Below are 17369 nucleotides of genomic sequence, written 5' to 3'. Positions count from 1 at the left end.
TTTCCACCGCAGGAGCAGGGGGAGAGCCTGGCACAGCCAACCCATGGCGCTCGGCTGGCCACAGCTGGGCCACGTCACATCGCACCGAGCGGTCCCTGCCTTCGTGCTTCAATTGCAAACCACGACTGCAAACACTGCCCGTCCTCCCCCTGCCTCCTGACCCCGGCTCTGGTCACCCCCCGCGCTCCCAACAAACCCTCGGCAAGGTGGGTGTGGGTCAGCTTCGATGTTTATTGCTCGTTCAGTGACACGGCGTGGCACGGCTGAGCACGCATCCCGCCGGGATGGGCAACGTGGAGCAGGACGTGTCAGGCACACAGGCCTCACGGCGGGGGGTGAGCTGTCTCCCCGCTGGCACCTGCGCTGGCAGGAACCCATGGGGACGCTGCTGGGACTCCCATGGTTTCGGGGTGCACTGGGTCAGGGCGGGGAGGAAGGGGCTCGTGCTGTGAAGCAGCGCGTGGTTATCAATGACGGCGAGGATGCTCCTGCGGGTGCGGGAGGGGTCGGCAGCACAGGCTGGTACGGATGAGCCCGGAGCGAGCGGAGAGCCTGCTCTGGCTGCCTCACTGTGAGTGGACGAGCGCCCCGGCACCTTGCCCAAAGCCAAAGCCCTTGGGACCGAAGTTCTTGGCGTAGCAACCTGCAGAGGACAAAGAGGGAGAGATGGGTAAAGCCGGCAGCTGAACACGAGCAGGTCCCCCTCTCGAAGCAGGCGCTGTCTGAACAGGATGGGGTTTGCCACATTTGTTGGGCGAACAGAGGCACGGTCCCCATACACAGCCACTGGGGCCACCACCTCCCCCAGCCACAGTCCCGTCCTGATTCCCTGCGGGGGATGCAGGGGCTTTGCGCCCCCCCCTCCCCAGCCGGCAGGGACGGCAGCACTCACCTTTGCAGTAGATCTCCCCGTCTTTGTCTGCCAGGGTGGTGGACTCCAGGCTTTTGCCGCACTTGGCACAGCGGAAGCAGGACTTGTGCCAGGACTGCAGGAGAGGAGCAGAGCCCAGTCAGACAGCGCCCAGGGACAGGGCAGCAATGCTCTGGCTACCCAAAGCGGTCACTTTTCTGTTCCTGACCCAAAGTGGTTGGCAAAGAAGTCTGAACGGGCTGAAGGTTCCAGAGAACGAGTGGTCCCCCCAGCCCCAGGGGGAGGTACAGGGAGGAAGCATCAGGTGTGGTCACTGCTCCCATGTTGATCTGGTTTCAGAGAGCTTTTGCCCCCACCCCCAGAAATCATTTGTACAATAATTTGTAAGGAGCCATCACCGCCCTCTCTGGAGATTGTCCTCTCTGGAGCAGCAGGGTAAATCCCCCGAGTCACCCCGCTGAGATCACTGCTGCTGTACGTTAGCCTCGGGCATGGCAGCAGGGTTGGGACACCTGCCCCTACACACTCCAGCTCCAAGGAAGGCAGCAAACAGATACTAAAGAATGCAGAAATCAGCCAGTGTTTAAAAATAACCCCCCCTGCAGAGCTCCGCCAGTCCTCTGGGGATAAATGAGCTCACAGCCTTTGAGCAGACCTAGAGTAGCCAGAGCTGATCACAGAGGAATTTAAATAAACATTCTGGAAAACAAGAAACCTTTTTTGGAATAAAAATGTGAAATTAGGGGGCTGGAGGAGGAGGCAGCTGATGGAGTCATCCAGCAAACATTAGTACATGAAACACATGCTCTGGAATCCTCTCTGGGTTTGCTTGAGTGTAATTGCTTTGCCGGCTTTGGTTCCCCACAGACATTGAGGCCAGCAGCCTACCAGGGAGCCCAGATCATGACTTTGAGGGTGAGTTTGGCTTCTGACCCTGGGCTGACCCTCAGCGTGTCCATCACAAATCTCTGCGCTAGGGTATGATGATGCTGGGAGACCCTTTCCATTGACTAGAGGCCTCCTTTCTTGGCTCTGGGGACTGAGGACAAACACAGAAGCCCCAGGGAGGACGAAGCACAGGTCAGTGAGCAACCCAGCATCACCAGTGAGGTGGTGAGGCTCTCCCAGCACGGCCATCCCGTCCCCTGTGGCACAAAGCCACGCCGCCTGAGCTGGCTGCCTTGGCAAACGCTGCACGTGTACCTGACCGCAGAGGGAAGGCTGCTTTGGGGCAGGGACCTCACCCAGCGTCCCAGGGCTGACAGAGCCACATGTGTCCCCATGCCGTACAGAGGGCTCCCACAGCTGGGCTAGGACGAGGCCGCAGCTCGGGGCACGGAGGGATGAACCTGACACGGGAAGTGCCGGGGCTGTGGCAGCGTGTCCCTTACACGTGACCCTGAGCAGCCCCAGTCCACCAGCAGAACAGCCCGAGATGCACCGAGCCCGCGCCCACACCTCCGGGCACCCTGCCCTGCCTACGGGCAGCGCTGAGCACTGGGATCCATCCCCTGCCCCAAACCTGGGCTGCAGCATCCCAGCCCGCAGCAGAGCGCGGAGAAGGCTCACTGGACGTTGCACTTGTTCAGTTAGCAGCGGCAGTGGCCATGGCCCACATCACTGCTCGTCCTCCCAACACATCTAGCAGCAGGGACGTCCGCTGTGACCTCTGCTGAGCAGTGCTCGGAATGTTTAATATAAAATGTATTTCTCTCCCATCTACAAGTCTGTAAAAGCAATGCACCCTGCAGAACCTGGGTTCCAGACATGCCAAGGTCTCCTTTTGGTGCCAGGCTGCCAGGTGAGCACGGCCACCGGACCCCAAGCCCAGCCGTGGCTGGGGGCGCTGCCAGCCCACCCTGCAGCAGCCCGTGGCTCAGGTCAGGACCTCCTCTGAAGGTCTCCCTGCCACACACATGCCCCATCCGCACCATCCCCCTTCTTACCTTTCCAGCTCCAATCACCTTCTCGGCTGCATACACCGCCCGGCCGCAGCGAGGGCATCCATCAGCGCCTCCGACCTTCTGGGCCATTCTGGAGGCATTGGGGTTGGTGGGTCGGTGGGGCTGGCCCCTGTGGGTGGGAGGGAGTTCATGATCGGGGCTGCACAAGCCAGATGGAGGAGGGAAGAGCTATGGGATCCCACATCTCAACCCAGTTTTGAAGGGCCTGGAGCTTCAGGCATGATGCTTTGAGCCCCACGGAAACTTCAGCCTCACAGCTGCGTGCTAGGAGGGGATGGGCAGCGTGTTCCAGCAATAGGGACGTGTCCCAGCCAGCCCCATCCCACCCAGCAGACGGGGCTCAGCGGTTTCCCCCCGAGGAGCAGAAGGGCAGGACAGTCCATGGCGCTCCCCAGATCAGATTCTGCTGCAAGTTCACGGGCTACACAGCCAAGCGTCACAAGCAGATAGATGTGGGGGAGAAGGTGCCCACAACAGCCTCAGTTTCAAAAACAAGACTTAAACTCACTCTTCATATTTGATTCCCAGAGACTCGCCCTTGTCGGTGCTCAGGGTCCCTGCTCCCTGCCCGTACCCGTAGCCCTTGGGGCCGTACTTCTTGCCGTAGCAGGACTTGCAGTAGATCTCCTCTCCATGCACAGCGACAGTGGTGCTGTCCAAGTTCTTCTTACAGACCACTAGAAAAGAGGAGAAGGCCGTGCCATTAGCCTGCTTATCCAGAGCTCACTAACTAGCTGGAGAAAACAAGTCCTCACAAGGGGTAGCACAGCTCGGCTTTCAAGGAGTAAGGGAACCCTAGATAATATCCTTGCAAAAGGGAGTGCATGCAAAACAGCGGAGATAAGGATCACAACAAGAACAGTGTCTGGCTTTAAAAGGTTTTAAAAGGAAGCAACCACCAAAGCTACAAGGCTGATACTAAGAAAGAGCTGTTAACCCTCCTGATGCTGGTATCCTGGTGACACACTTAAACCAGGGAGGAGCTGAAATTTCCCTACAAATCACGGCAGGATTCACAGGCTCAGGGATGGACATCCCTGCCCTGCTCCTGGTCCATGGCAAATACGCAGCGATAGGCGCTCGGGGGAAAGTGATGTAAGCAAATGTTTTCCCTTGTGTTCAGACAGACTAAAAGCAGACCTGCAGCCATTCCCACAGCGGGGCACTGTAAGGTGTTTGGCATCTTACGCTACCGTGCACAGCTTGCTCCCCTGACCCCCGTGACCACGACAGAAGAGTTCACGCTAACGTGCCACCCCTGGCCCATGCCAGGGTTAGGGGCTGTGCATAGGGTGGCCTCAGGTGAGGAATACTATCTCAGCTGGGTGTTCAAGCCTTGGGGTTCAATATGGGATGAGATGAGACAGGAGGAGACAGCAGCCAGGCTCAGGGTCCCAGCTGAGCCCATCCAGAGCTCGAGCTTGCTGCTGGGCTTGGGCCACACGGACCCTTCTTCTGATTTTGAGGCTTTCCTGACTCCGGTCTCAGCTCTGATCTCCGTCTCCACGTGGGCTCCAAACCCCTCCTGGAACACACTGCCCAGCCAGGCCGAGCGGGAGGTGAGCAGCACCCAGACGGGCTCTCGGCCATCTCCAGTGTTTACCTGCCCGGGTGCAGGACCCTCACGTCCGTGCCAGAGCCCACAGCACCGGAGCCAGCGCCGGGACAGATCCTGCTACAGCTGCGACACAGCCTTCCCCCAGCCCGCTCACGTGCCTTCAGTGTCACGGCTCCTGGCAGCCCACGGGCCTCTTCACCAGCGGAAAAGTTTCCTGGCCTTCACCAGTATCGCAGGAATGCAAACCCAGCCGGCTCTCCTCCTGGAGCAGCATGGACCCCGGCGCTAGCGTGGGGGCGAGAGGTAGCCGCCTCGGCCCGGTTACTAAATATGGTGCTTCTACTCGGGCTGGAGAGCCCGTGTGCCACTGCTGGGACAGGGAGGTGGAAAGGGGAATGTCTCCTGCCACCTATGGAGGATCTGGCAGGGTCCTGCCCTGGCTGTGGGCTGCCCTCTCCCGCCACGGCAGCAGCCAGGGATGGAGCATGTGTCCCTGCTGACAAGAGGCAGCTCTGGGTAACTGGTCCCAGTGCCGGTGGGCTGCTGTCAGGGCTGCCTGCACTACCCCGGGCTGGTCAGGAACACACAGCATCCAGACAGACCCTCCTGGAGGGGAATTCAGGCACTTCCACTTGGACGTGTAACGACCTTCGTCCTGGGGGTGGAGTGAATGATCTTAGAGCTCTAATCTAAGCTTTTAGAGTGTCTGTATGAGCCACAGAGGCTTTGAGAGGCAGCAGAAATATTCCTTCCTGGTCTGCTTCCTAGAAATCAGCCCCCAGCTCCCGGGTTTACTGCATTGCACAAATTCCAGCATGCCGCGCTCATTCAGTTAAGGACCCTTTGTTTTTCTAGGAGCAGTGGAGCTGCTCCACAAAACAATTAGACAAGAGCTGCTGCTACTTTCAGAGGCCAAACAGCCTCATTACAGTACATTTCTGCCATGTACTATTGACTCAGTTGGATCGATGCCACAGAGTCAATCATCAAGTCACTCCCTGAGCCGATCTCCAGTTCTAATGCACTGTGGTAGGTTTGGCTCCTTTGATTAATTTTTTTTTTTTGGCAGATCAGGTGAAAGCATTTGTTTTTTCTCCCCTCAAGATAATGGCTTCAAGTTCCCTGATGAGGCCCAAGCCCAGCACTGGGGAGCAGGCTGGGAGCACTGGAGTTCAGTGCAGCTCAGCCTCACCCGCTGCCTGTGGCACAGGACTGGGAAGAGCAGGCAGCACTGTGGGCTGGCACGCAAGCCACAGCCTGACCCAAGGAGCCCGCAGCCGGGGCAGGCAGAACTGCTGGGGTACAAGTGGAGTGTGATCACGTACATCTGCAAAGCACAGGGACAGAAGCCCTGGCTGTAGGTGGCCCTGGACCGCTCCCTGGGGACTCGCTTCCATGAGCTGATACGGGACAACCTTCCTCCCCACTGCAGTCGTGTACTCCCCTCCCAAAGCAATGCTTTTTGCCTGATTTCGTGGCTCCTGGAGGCCTGCCCCGTGCTCTGGGTGCCAGCATTGCACAGCAGCTGCTCTCCCTAGCAATCCAGCTGCATGCACAGGGGTCACAGGGAAGGGCAGATGCAGTGCAATGGGATCTTGGTCCCGATACGGAGGTCCTCCGCTGACACAGACTCGGATGGTAACAGCTGGCAGAGCTGGGGGTAACGTTCCCTACCCACCTTATCTAAGGCTGCAGAGGAAACATGACTTCCTGCAGCAGAACAAGGGCACAGCCTGCCAGACCCTGCCCGCCCGCAGAAAGCCTGGCCACAGCTCCCCTCCCGAGTCCTCCTGAGCCAAAGCAAGGTTTCCAGCCTGGAAACTCCCACGTATGAGAGCTGCTGGCCACTCTTCACGCTGTGCAGGGAACAGAGACGCAGCAGCAGCCTCTCTCTCTCTCACATCTGCATACATCTGTGCATGCCGCATCCCAGGCAGGCTGGCCAAGAAGTATCCAGTATCTGTGCCAGGCAGACAGAGGAGCACAGCAGGGATCAGCCCCGTGAGGACACTGGTATTTCCCTACTGGAATAGGTCTACTGAGATTAGTTCTAGCTGTGTGCGTGTTTATAGACACTAGCTCTGCTTACTGCCTGTATGGAAGAGAGCACGTCTGCGCTCCTTGCTGCGACGGGACAGCGAGACTGGGCACAGGGTACAGGGACCAGCTGAGAAAACATTAAACCTCCGTGGGGCCCTGCTGCAAGGGCAGCTCTGAGAAGGCACTTCTGCTCCTGCTGCTCTGTCAGATGCGATGTGCTGATGAGCCAGCAGCAGGGACAGGCAATGTGTGCACTCCTGTTAGCCCGCAAGAATCACGAGTTCTGTTATGTGACAGTCTTCAGAGGCAGGAGACAGAAATCTAGTAAAACACAGGCTGAGGACAGTGGTCACCTTCTTATTCCAAGGCCCTGCTGCTCCCTGGATGTGGGTGCCCCAGGCTTAAGGGGCTGCTCTCAGCACCATAACACTGCTCGCCTGTCCCTGCACAGCTGCCCTGGTGTCCCCAAAGGGAGGAGAAGGGTGTCTGGGGACCCGCAGCATGAACCCAAGAGTTTGCAGGATCCTGCAGAGCCAGCAGAGGAAGGGATCTCTGCACAGAGCTCACCCACAGGCAGATCCCACCCTGCTGCCCTTCCCTGAGGTGTCACCTGGGTTCAAACACATGACAGAGACACCCTCCACAACAGCGGATTTGCAGGCAGGCTGGAGGTGATGCTTTAGCCCTTCACCATAGGCCTTCCATCAGCAGAAGGGACAGGACAGGACCACATCTTCCTCCCACCATCTCCTGGGACAGAGGGGCAGATCCCACACCAGTTCCCAAGGCTCAACCACCTGTTTTAGAGTGGTAAAGCCACTTAGAAAACTAAAGCTAACATCACCTCAGAGGATTGCATGGGATGTGCCGCCTCCTGCCAGTACTGTTTGGAGAGTCCCCGTCTCATGCTCCAGTCTTGAACATCTGGAGCCAGTCTAGAGGACTCAGCCTAGCCCCCCCGGTGCAGGGACAGCCTGCATCTTTATGTGGGTGCTGGCTGAGCAGCTCTGACAGCCCCGGGTGTCCTGGGATGATCTGTGCTCCTTCAGCACAACTAACTTCCAAGTCTGGAGAAAAGGAGAAAGCCTGCCACACGGCTCCCGCAGCCGGGCTGTTGGCAGAGGAACCCTCAGGAGTTTCCACAGCCCATAAACAGGACGTGACAGGGCGCCCAGCCGGCGGAGAGCCGGGAAGGGGGGGCAGGAGGGGTGAGGGAAGGGCTGGTACTCACTGCACAAGAAGCAGGACTTGTGGAAGCTGCTGCCTTCACATTGTACCTCCTCGGCGAAGTACACTGCCTTCTGGCAGACGCCGCACTTCTTTCCGCCTCCCCAGTTTGGCATCCTGCAGAAGAAGCAGAGGCGGAAGCAGCGTCAGGGCAGGAGGTCAGGCAGGAGGCAGGGGTGGGCAGAGCGAGGCAGCCGGAGCAGGCACCCACCAGCTGTGCTGCAGCAGCAGCTCCACATCTGCGCTCGCAGAGACCACCCACGGGTATTTGCTGTTTGCACAGACTCACGGGGCTGGTAATTAGTAGAAGCAGCAGAACTTGGGATGCCCACAGGACCCATCATTACAGCACCCAGCAGTGTCAGCTGCCTCCGAGGGAACACTGGTCCTGCCAGCCAGGAGCTGCAGAAATCCCTGCCCTGGAAGCTGTGGGACCTCACAGCTCCTTTCTGCGCCAGCAGAAGGGAGGAAGTGGGACAATGATAGGAGACGGCGCTTACAGAGGTACCCGCAGCAGTGGCACCGCCTTGGACCACAGCCCTGCCATTACCTCTCAACAGGGCAAGGCAGCAATGGCCAGGGTGACCGATCCTTGCTGCTGGAGAGCACACAGCTTGTCACCCCGGCTGGAAACAGTTCCAGCTTCTCCTCCCCAAACACCTCTTCCATTCCTGACACCACAGAGCAGGGCTATAGCCAGGGCTGACCCATGGGCAGGAGCTGACCCTTGACACCAAACAGCAGGCTCTGGCACCTGTCCCCAGAGCATCACTGACTTGTGCCTTGCCTGGCCAACTGCTCAGAGGTTCCCCACACACTCGGGCATCTCAGACTCCCCCAGGACTGCAGGTGTAGTCACGGAGCCTGGGAAATCAGCAGCCCCAGGGACACAGCTGCACATGCAAGGCAGACACCTGAGCACCAACCTAAGCTACCATGCAGCTCCTTGCAGGATATAAATGCTTCTATTTTTCTCTCCTCTTTCCTGGCGTATATCTGATGAGACTTGATCAAGAGGCCCCTTGATCTGCAAATTTGCAGATAACCCCAATATACTGTGAGCAGCTAACACAAGTAGCAGAGCTCCAACCCAGAGGAGTCTTGATACTTTTGAACACCAGGCCAACATAAACCTCAGGGCATTCAAGCAAAGCCCTACAAGGAGGTTCTGAGGGAGGCAGACTGATTCAGTGTGGCCAAGAGGAGGCTAAGGAGGACCTAACAGGCAACCTATGGTTGCTGCAAAGAAAACACTTTTTGGTGGTGCCAAACAATGTAAGAAAGGTCAATGGGGACAAGACGTAGCTTGGGAGGAGGCCTCTCCTCAGCAACACTTCTGTAATTCTCCATCCTGCTCCCAGGCAGGAACAAGCAGCAGAAGTCACCCCCCCGTTGTGGGCACAGCTGAGTGCTTCCCAACTCCTGCACAGCTAAAGCAGCAGGACAAGCTCCCCAACACCAAACACCTTTCCACACTACACTGTGTGCCACCCCACAGCACATGCAGGATCTCCCTGTGCTCAGCTGCATGGCTGTGGGGAAGGGGACCTGGGTCTGCCAGGGCACAACCTTCCAGCCCGCTCCTTGTGGCAGCTCCAAATCCCTGGGTCACGTCAGGCGGCTGGATGCCCATCGTTGGGTCCCCCATCACCCACCCAGCGGCTGGGTCAGTGGCATTGCCGTGCCCGGCAGGCAGCCAGGGAGATGGATGCTAAACACAACAGGACTGGGGGCCAAATAAACATCAAACAGAGGGATCAGGGAGGACGAAATGCTGCAAACCCTCCACTCACAGGCACAGTGAGAATATGGCACCTCCCAGTATATGGGCATCTCCCAGTACACGGGAAAGTCGAGCTCTTCCCTGTGCAAGAGTATTTTGTCAGGCAACAGGAAAGACCTCAGCCTGGTTACACCAGCAGGGCAGGCAGCAGGGCAGGGGTCAGGCTGACACGCCAGCAGGGCTGTGCAGAGGCACTGGATGCCCTAGTGCATCACGGCTGCAGCCCCTGGATGCACAGGGGGTCTCGGCGTGGGACAGGTGGCCGGAGCTGCAGAGGGTGCCGGGAGCAGGGCCTGGAGAGCTGTGCTGGCCCCAGGGATCCAAGGAGCTGTGTCTGGGGTGTCATCACAGCAGCCGGGAAGTCTCTTTTCTGAACACCCTGCAGGCTGGGCTTCCCACCGCAGCCCCTGCCAAATCCCTCCCTTCCAGCCCCAGCCTTTTCATGGCCTTAAAAGGACACAAACCGATTCTCTCCAGAGCCTGTTTTTCCCCCGGTTCAGGAGTTTCCTTGGAGGGCAGAAACATCCTGCAGCATCCCCCTGCCAGCCCAGGCAGCAGGACCCCCGCACGGCGTGAGCCCCCAGCCCTTCTGCCCCCACACCCACCTGTGTCAGACCCCGGCCAGGAATACCATGGCCCGGGCTACAGTTTCTCTGGGTCTCCCATCCCCTTCCAAACCCGGCAGCTGGCAGACCCCACCTCAGGGTCCCACCAGCCCCGACTGCGGTGGGCAGCCTCAGGCAGGCAGCCCCCAGCCCCAGTGCTCGCTCACTCCCTGCCCCACAGTCAGGGCATCTGCACTCCGCTCTGGGACAAACCGCCTGGCGAGGTTTGGAGCCCCCTGCTCCCCTTTGCCTCCACAGCACATTTTTTATCCCTTTACAGCAGCAGTGAATTTTTTATCCCTTTACAGCCTTTTAAAGAGGCTGTCTTCGTCCTGCACAGCAGGGTTCATCTGCCCCAAGCAAGACATCAGCAGTGCAGGCACCTTCCTCTGAGCTGTCTGTAAGTTTGTGGAAGGAGAAAAGGTGCTGCAGGGTGAAGCTCATCTGATGTTTGTTTGCCACAAGCCTTTTTGCTGCTTATTTTCCTCCATCCACCATGGGAAGGCTGCAGGTGCCTCCATGCAGTTTGCACAATGCCACTGTGGTTTCAGCAGGTGACTCTCACCCAGCAGCACAGACGCAGCCCCTGCAAAGCTACATCCCAGCAAGACCTCCCGGCACATGGCAAGATGGATTTTCCATGGGGAGAGGCCATGAAAGTGAGCTTGTCCCATGGACACATCAGCTTGTGATAGCTCACAGCTGGGCACAGATGAAGCCTGAGATGAGGTTTAAGTTGCTGGGATTTCTGTCTTAGTCCATAACATACACAAGCACACGCAGGGAGCCCAGTAGGCCACACAAGCGACCAAAAAGCAGTTTATGCCACAGGTCGGTATCAGCAGGAAAAAAAAAAAAAGGAGCACCCTGCCCACAGACCCTGGGACCTGTACCAACTGTCTCAGAAGCAAAATCCTTACAATAGCCATCTAAGAGACCCATCATCCCAATTCCCTATTTAATGACTACTTTAAGGTATGTTAGAAAGCTTGCAGCCCTTTCAATATTTTTTTTCTGGAGTACTTCGCACGATGGAGGAGCACCATATTCTGTCCAATTGCAACACTCAACAAGCACAGCTGCACTTCTCCAAATGACTACTAGACCCATGCAGAATGAGGAACAGGAGGTGACTGTCCTGCAGCCAGAGACCTCACCGAGCTATAGGCAACAGACACACCCAGGGCTGCCAAAACCCGAGATACTTTCCTCCCTCCTGCAGCTCCACATCCCACGTACCACAACTGTGCAGCAAACGCACCCAGAGCCCCACCGACAGCAGCGCCTGTGCCGAGCGTGGCTCAGCCCCGCAGCCGGTCCGTCATCCGCTCTGGATAAGGCAAGAGGCCTCAAAAACCAAGATACAGCCCTTCATCCACATCTGCATCGCTGGGAAGCACAGACACAAACGCAGGACCACCCAAGTCTGACTGTTTTGGGAGATTAATTTCCGTGTCTGACGTCTGGCTTTGCACAGTATAGCACAGCTCTCCAGGTCGAGCATGAGCCACAGACTCACCCACGTTTCAGATGGGCTTGTGCTGCACCAGCTGGGGAGGCAGTCTAAGCCACTCTAAAGAGCCAGGCATAAACCAGTATGGAACCAGTATGTCCTCGTGATCTGGGATGTCATCTAAACCCGGGCTGTAAGGGAAAGCAGTGAGCTGATGAAGCCAAGCCATCAGGCAGTAGGAATACACAGTCACCCCTTCCTCAGAGTGGGCTGAAGGATCGGCGTGATCGTGTCACAAAGCTGACAACCACTGTTCACCTGCCTGAGAGCAGCTGGGTTTTAACTGCCAGAGCTAAACAGCACCTGCTGCCATGAGAACACAGCTTCGCTACCACGGGAGCCCTCCGAGCACAGCACCTTCTCCCCCTTCTAAAGCTCTGATGAACTTTACCTGCAGCCCTCGGGATGCCAGCTCAATCCTTGGAGCTTCTGCAATAGCTGGAAAACCCTTCCCATGTAGGTGCCCAGATATTCTACTAAAATCCTACGGTAATTAATTGCAGAGCAATCACTTTGTGCTTGGAGATCACTGAGACTCACGCTGGCCCATGTGAAAGGTTCTTTTTCCTTTCCAGTGGGAGTGTGAATACAAGCGGGTGGCAGAAAAGGACCATCAGTGCTGCCCAAAACCCACTCCTAATGATGTTCACAACAGTCCACGCAGGATTACTACATGGCCCAGCAAAGGGACCAGTCAAAGGGCAAAGGGGAGGAAATTAGAGTAGGAGCCCCAAGCCCTGGGGTCTGATTACTGCCTTCCAGTTCAGAGAGCAGCTGGCATAGCCATGAAACGAGGAGAAATCTGAAGGAGGCACCCAGACAGATGAGGTGTGTGGGCAGAGCAGAAAAGAAGCAGCTAGTGGGGATACACCTAACTCTATGTGGAAATCACCAGAACGGAGATCAGGGGTCCAACACCAGTTAACTGCAATCAGGCCCACAGGGGACTCTGCCCCAGATGGCATCTGTCACGGAGCAGCTTTCACATCCCCTGGGCACAAGTGGAAATAACCCTGCAAGAGGCAAGTTAGAACCACCCCCCCTGTCCCCCCACCATGTAATCAGCTGGGTGGAGCAGCGGCACCAGGAGACTCTGGGCTGCTGACAGTGTAAACAAGGGTAAATGAAGGTCATTTGTGATGGTCATACAGTGATGAACTGGTGAGCAAGAGGAGAATGGGGTCCTGAGGCCAGCGAGCACTGGGATGTGGCAAAACACTGGGCATCACCATGAAGCAATTAAAGAAGTGACCTGGGAGATGCAGCTGTATCAGAGAAGACATCCCTGAGGGCTTTGCCATGACAGGAGGGGAGAAAGTCATGGTGGTTCGAGGTCCACAGTGACCCTCACACACAGCTCACCTACTGTGCAGCTACCAAAGCACCACAGTCCAGCATTAATCCTGCTGCCACCACTGAGGCAGCCTTCAGGTTCGCTGTGCCAGGGAAGGGGCCAGCACTGTGCTGAGCCACCTGCCAGACACGGCTGTCGGCAAGTGCTCACCAGCTGCGACGTGCCTGTGGACCAGCACGCCGTTACCTGCTGACCACACCGCTCCCCAGCTTTGGCTACAAACTCGAAAGTGGCCCATCACAACTGGGTTCCTCAGAGAAAATCCTGACTTTATCCAGAACAAAAGCCAAGAGCATTTTCAAGTAAGCTAAGAAAAGTTACCGACTCCTGCAGGAGCCAAACCCTGTAACCTGACCAAGCACACTTTAGCCTTTGCAAAGCCCTTATTTCCCCATCCATCGTGTCCTTGTCACTCTGCGCTGCCGCCCAGATCCAGGAGCTGCGCTGAGCTGCTCCAGCACCAGGGCTTGGGCACTGGCATCCCGGCAGGGAGGCCCCAGTGCAGGAGGCAGGAGCCTGAGGCTGGGCAGGGGATGCCCACGGGCCCAGGGGAGCAGGGAGCCACGCTGCCTGTACAGTGGCACCAAGCACCGAGTCGCCCGGGCTGGGGTCAGCCACCGGCACTAGGGCACCTTTCCAGCCCCACCACCAGCGGAGCCAGGAGGTGCCACGTCCAGGGCTGGTGGCGCTGGTGCTGGCACCTTCCGGGTACCCGCGCTGCGCCTTGCTGGCACCCCGTGTTTCTGCGGGGTGCTAATGAACGCCCCGTCCCACGTGGTGGGCCCGCAGCTCTGGGAGGCGCCCCCCGACCCTGCCCAAGCCCGTGGCGCCCAGCCAGGCCCCAGCGACCCTGCACAGCCCCCCCGCCGCCCCCGCCAGGCCAGGCGGGCAAAGCCCCGCGCTGTGGCGAGGGGACGGGGCGCACCGAGGGGCGCAGCCCCGCGATCTCCCTTGGCGCGGCCGGGGCGCGGCGGGACCCCGCCACGGTGACGGTCCCGGCCGCTGCCGGAGCTTCGGCTTCCGCCTCCGGCGCCGCCTGCGCGGGCGCTCGCGCCTCGCTAGGCCCCCCGCGCCCGCCCCACGGGCACATGGCGGGGCCGGTGCCCCCGCCGCCGACCCGGCCCCGCATCCGCCCGCTGACTCGCATCCCGCATCCCTCCCGCTGACCCGCATCCCGGCCCGCGGCTGTGCCCGGGGCGGGGGGGGAAGCACAGAGCACCCAGCCGGAGGGGCCGGGGGAGGGCCGGTAGGGGGGCCAGCAGCCCCCCGGGGGGACGGAGATGTGCCCGCGCCCGGGGACTCCGCGGTGAGGACCGCGCCCCCGCACCTACCTGCGGCCGGGTCGGGCAGGGTGACAGCGGGGCCGGGAGGGCGCTGGGGCCGGTGGCCGCTCGGGGGCTTTTGTTGGCGGCGGGGGGGAGGGCGGGTCGCGGGGCGGCGGCGCTCAGCTCCGCGCCGGCCCGGCTGATGTCACGGCGGCCGCCGCCCCGAGGGCTCGCCCGGAGGAGGGCACCGGGCGGGCCGGCCCCGCCACCGGCCCCGGGCACCGCGCCCCGGGGACCCCCGGCCCCGCGCCGCCGGGAATCACACCGCATCCCACTCCCACGGCGGGACGGATCAGCGCGGCGGCCCCCCGCACCCGCAGGCCGGTTGCCCAGCGTAAGCGCCGTCGGTAAAACCGATCAGACATTGAGGTCAGTGTTTTGTTACGCTCAAAGTTTTCCTCCAAATAAAATGACAGCTGCGAAGAGAAGGGGCAGGGGAGGGGGCAGTACGGAGCGCCCGACGGGCAGCCCCCCACCCCCACCCCATGGCACTGCGGGTGTGGGGACAGGGGGTAACGCTGCGGGGTGCTGGGGGCAGCTTGCGGCGCTGTGAAAGCAGCTCTGAGCAGTGGGAAGTGCAAAGCGCTGCGGCCACCACGCAGCCGGGGTGTCTGCGGGAGCAGGGACACTGCCTCCCGCTCCCCGATGTCCCGCAGCCCCCGCCGTGCCCGCACACCCCATGTCTGTGCCCTCCATGCCCAAACACCCCAGGAGCAGCCTACAGAAAGTGTGGCTGCTGGGCTGCAAAGCTGCCGTTTCCTTTTTGTGTGTTTCTATGCCAGGGCCACACGGAGCCCAAGAAGGCCCCAGACCTTGTAAAAAACATGCTGAGGCTCCAGGTAATGCTGTTTCCACCATGAAAAGCCAAGGGCAGCCCGCGTGCAAGCCCGGCAGCGCAGCCCCACACAGAACTGTCTGCCAGACACGGGCTGCTGCGGCACCTCAGATGCCCCGGCAGGACTTGGCATTCCTGGTTGGCATTTGGGCTTTCACTTGTGTGCTCATCCCTACCCGATTCTCACCATGCTGGGTACAAACTCCCCCTGCCCCTGGGAAATGCCCGTCTGGATCAGGCAGGGCAGGGCAGGGAGGGGAGCGGGACACCCTCCCTGATCCCCAGCAAACCCCACGCAGGGGCAGGTGCCAATGGCACTGGACAGAGGAAGGATCTTCCCTTTCTTAGGCATTCTTTGTGTCTTGGAAGATTCAAAGAAGATTCAGTCCATCAGTGCTCCATCACCTGGACTCGGAGGCCAGCAACAGGCAACCCCTTCCAGGAGCAGCTCCCCAGGGAGCTCCGGGAGGGGAAGCCAGGAGGAGGGAACAGTTTTGCTGGTAGCTGCCTCCCACCCCGAGCCGCTGCCCCGGTAGTCCCTGAAGCATCTGTGCTCCATGAGGATCTTCCAGCCCCAGGTGAGGATGGAGAGAAGTTGGGTGCTCCAGTGCTCCTAATTGCTGTGGCCATGGACAGGATTGTCAAGCCAGGTCAAGATGCAAAAGCTCCTATTTGCATTCCTCTACCTGGGCTGGCCTTTTTCTACTCGAAGAAAAAAGGGGTGGCACGAAGAGTCTGTCTACTGCGCTCTGGGGCTCATGAGACCCTTCCTGCTCATTCCCCAATCCTGAGGCACAGCGGCTCGCCTAGGGCAGGTAGCCTGTTTGTAGGATGGGTGAGGAGCCCCGGCTGCTCCATTTGCTGGGAGTGCAATACTGGCATGGGGAGGAAGCGAGGAGGGCTGGGAGGCAGCAGCAGGGAGGTGCTTCCTTTGGACCTGGAAAACTTTGGCATTAGATTCAACAGTAATTTTGCCCTGAAGTGTGGGTAAGAAATTCCTGGCCCTGAACCAAGGCCTGGAACACAGGATGGGAACAAGGATCACAAGGGGAACATGCTGCTCACATCCCGTGTGCAGGGAAGGTTTCGGTGGTGGAGGACCAGGATGCCTTTTGTTTTGCAAGCGGGAGAGGAGTCACGCTGCCATGCTGGGTGTGCACAATGCACACGAACGGCCATCGCTTGCTGGGTGAACCCAGCCCCTGACCAAGTGTGGGCACGCAAAGCAGACATGACCTGAAGGACCCAGTGCTGCTGGGCATAGCCCAGCCAGCAGCTCGGATGGGTCCTGACTCGGCTTGTGTAGTGCATGACACATCTTTCGGGGACACCAGGAATGGGTGGCACTATGGACATGTTAACCAGGTGCTCAGGGCCCCACTGAAGGGAATGTGTGGGGTCTTAGTTAACTGGGTACAGCCATATCCCTGAGCGGGGCATTGCCAGCTGTTGTGGTGCACATTGGCACGCTGCAAAGAGGATGGTGACACGAGCACCTTGACATCACCTGCTGCAGTTGGTTGTGATGGCCACAGACCTTCCCTAGGGTTCCCCGAGGCCTTGTAGAGAGTTAAGAGACATACTCTGAGCTGATGTCGCCACAGCATGTGGGGATGAGCATCCTTCCCCTGGAGGCTGGGAAACCTCTGCCAAGTGACTCAGAGGATGTATCTGACAGGTGGTGCTTGAGATGGTGCCACAGACACCAGCCTCCAGCAGGCTTGGGCAGTCCTGCCCCCTCCAGCTGGTTTCAAACAGGGGTGAGGCAGGGGCTTGCATCTTTCGGAGGCCCACATGCCCCTATTTCTTTCCTCCCAAGGAGTTGGCGTGGGTGTATTAAAAGCTGGCTGTCAGCTTCAGGAAGTGTCCCTGCATCCCAAAATTCAGGATCTCTGGCTGGAAACCCTGGCTCTGGTCTTTGCCCTGAGGCTGTTTGCTCTGGAGGGGGCTGGGGGAGACAATCAGGCTTGTGACATACATAACCCCATCCACAGACAGTGAACATGGGCCAGGCCTGTCCCCTCCCCAGCAGGGACGGTTGGGTGCCTTGCCACCTGACAGAGGGACACTCTTCACCCTTTCCAGGAGGGCAGAGTCCAAAGTTTGTTGCATCTCACCTCCCAGTGTCTTCCCACCCAGCAGACATGGGCTGTGCACCATGAGGCTGGCCGTGGCTGCCATGGAATCATAGAATCACAGAACAGTTTGGGTTGGAAGGGACCTTGAAGACCACCCAGACCCAACCCCCTGCTGTAGGCAGGGACACCTGCCACCAGCCCAGGTTGCTCCCAGCC

General features: G+C 59.0%; 2 protein-coding genes across 2 annotated transcripts in view; one reads left to right on the top strand and one right to left on the bottom strand.

The window, feature by feature from the left end:
• Positions 1-211: 211 nt before the first annotated feature.
• On the bottom strand, positions 212-14383 carry CSRP1 (cysteine and glycine rich protein 1). Its single transcript, XM_056361300.1, has 6 exons — positions 14247-14383; positions 7665-7777; positions 3344-3512; positions 2818-2944; positions 893-986; positions 212-643 (listed from the first exon to the last, which is right to left on the bottom strand). The coding sequence occupies exons 2-6, from the start codon at positions 7774-7776 to the stop codon at positions 567-569; spliced, it is 579 nt and encodes a 192-aa protein (XP_056217275.1). The 5' UTR covers position 7777; positions 14247-14383; the 3' UTR covers positions 212-566.
• Positions 14384-14481: 98 nt separating this feature from the next.
• PPP1R12B (protein phosphatase 1 regulatory subunit 12B) overlaps positions 14482-17369 on the top strand; it is a 128462-nt gene continuing 125574 nt past the window's right edge. The window contains exon 1 of the mRNA XM_056361297.1: positions 14482-14609. The gene's annotated coding sequence lies outside the window, so the exon portion shown is untranslated. The remainder of the gene's footprint in view (positions 14610-17369) is intronic.

The sequence above is a fragment of the Falco biarmicus genome, chromosome 16, assembly GCF_023638135.1.
Source record: "Falco biarmicus isolate bFalBia1 chromosome 16, bFalBia1.pri, whole genome shotgun sequence".
Lineage (NCBI taxonomy): Eukaryota > Metazoa > Chordata > Aves > Falconiformes > Falconidae > Falco > Falco biarmicus.
The sequence above is the reverse complement of the archived record's forward strand: the minus strand, read 5'-3'. Positions and strand labels throughout refer to the sequence as shown.

What these genes read in the sequence shown, in the direction of transcription:
- CSRP1 (XM_056361300.1), bottom strand. Translation starts at nt 7,776, where the DNA reads ATGCCAAACTGGGGAGGCGGAAAGAAGTGCGGCGTCTGCCAGAAGGCA. An exon ending in CAAGTCCTGCTTCTTGTGCA is followed by an intron (nt 3,513 to 7,664) that starts GTGAGTACCAGC and finishes CCTCTTTTCTAG; the next exon opens with TGGTCTGTAAGAAGAACTTG. An exon ending in AGGTGATTGGAGCTGGAAAG is followed by an intron (nt 987 to 2,817) that starts GTAAGAAGGGGG and finishes CCTCTCCTGCAG; the next exon opens with TCCTGGCACAAGTCCTGCTT.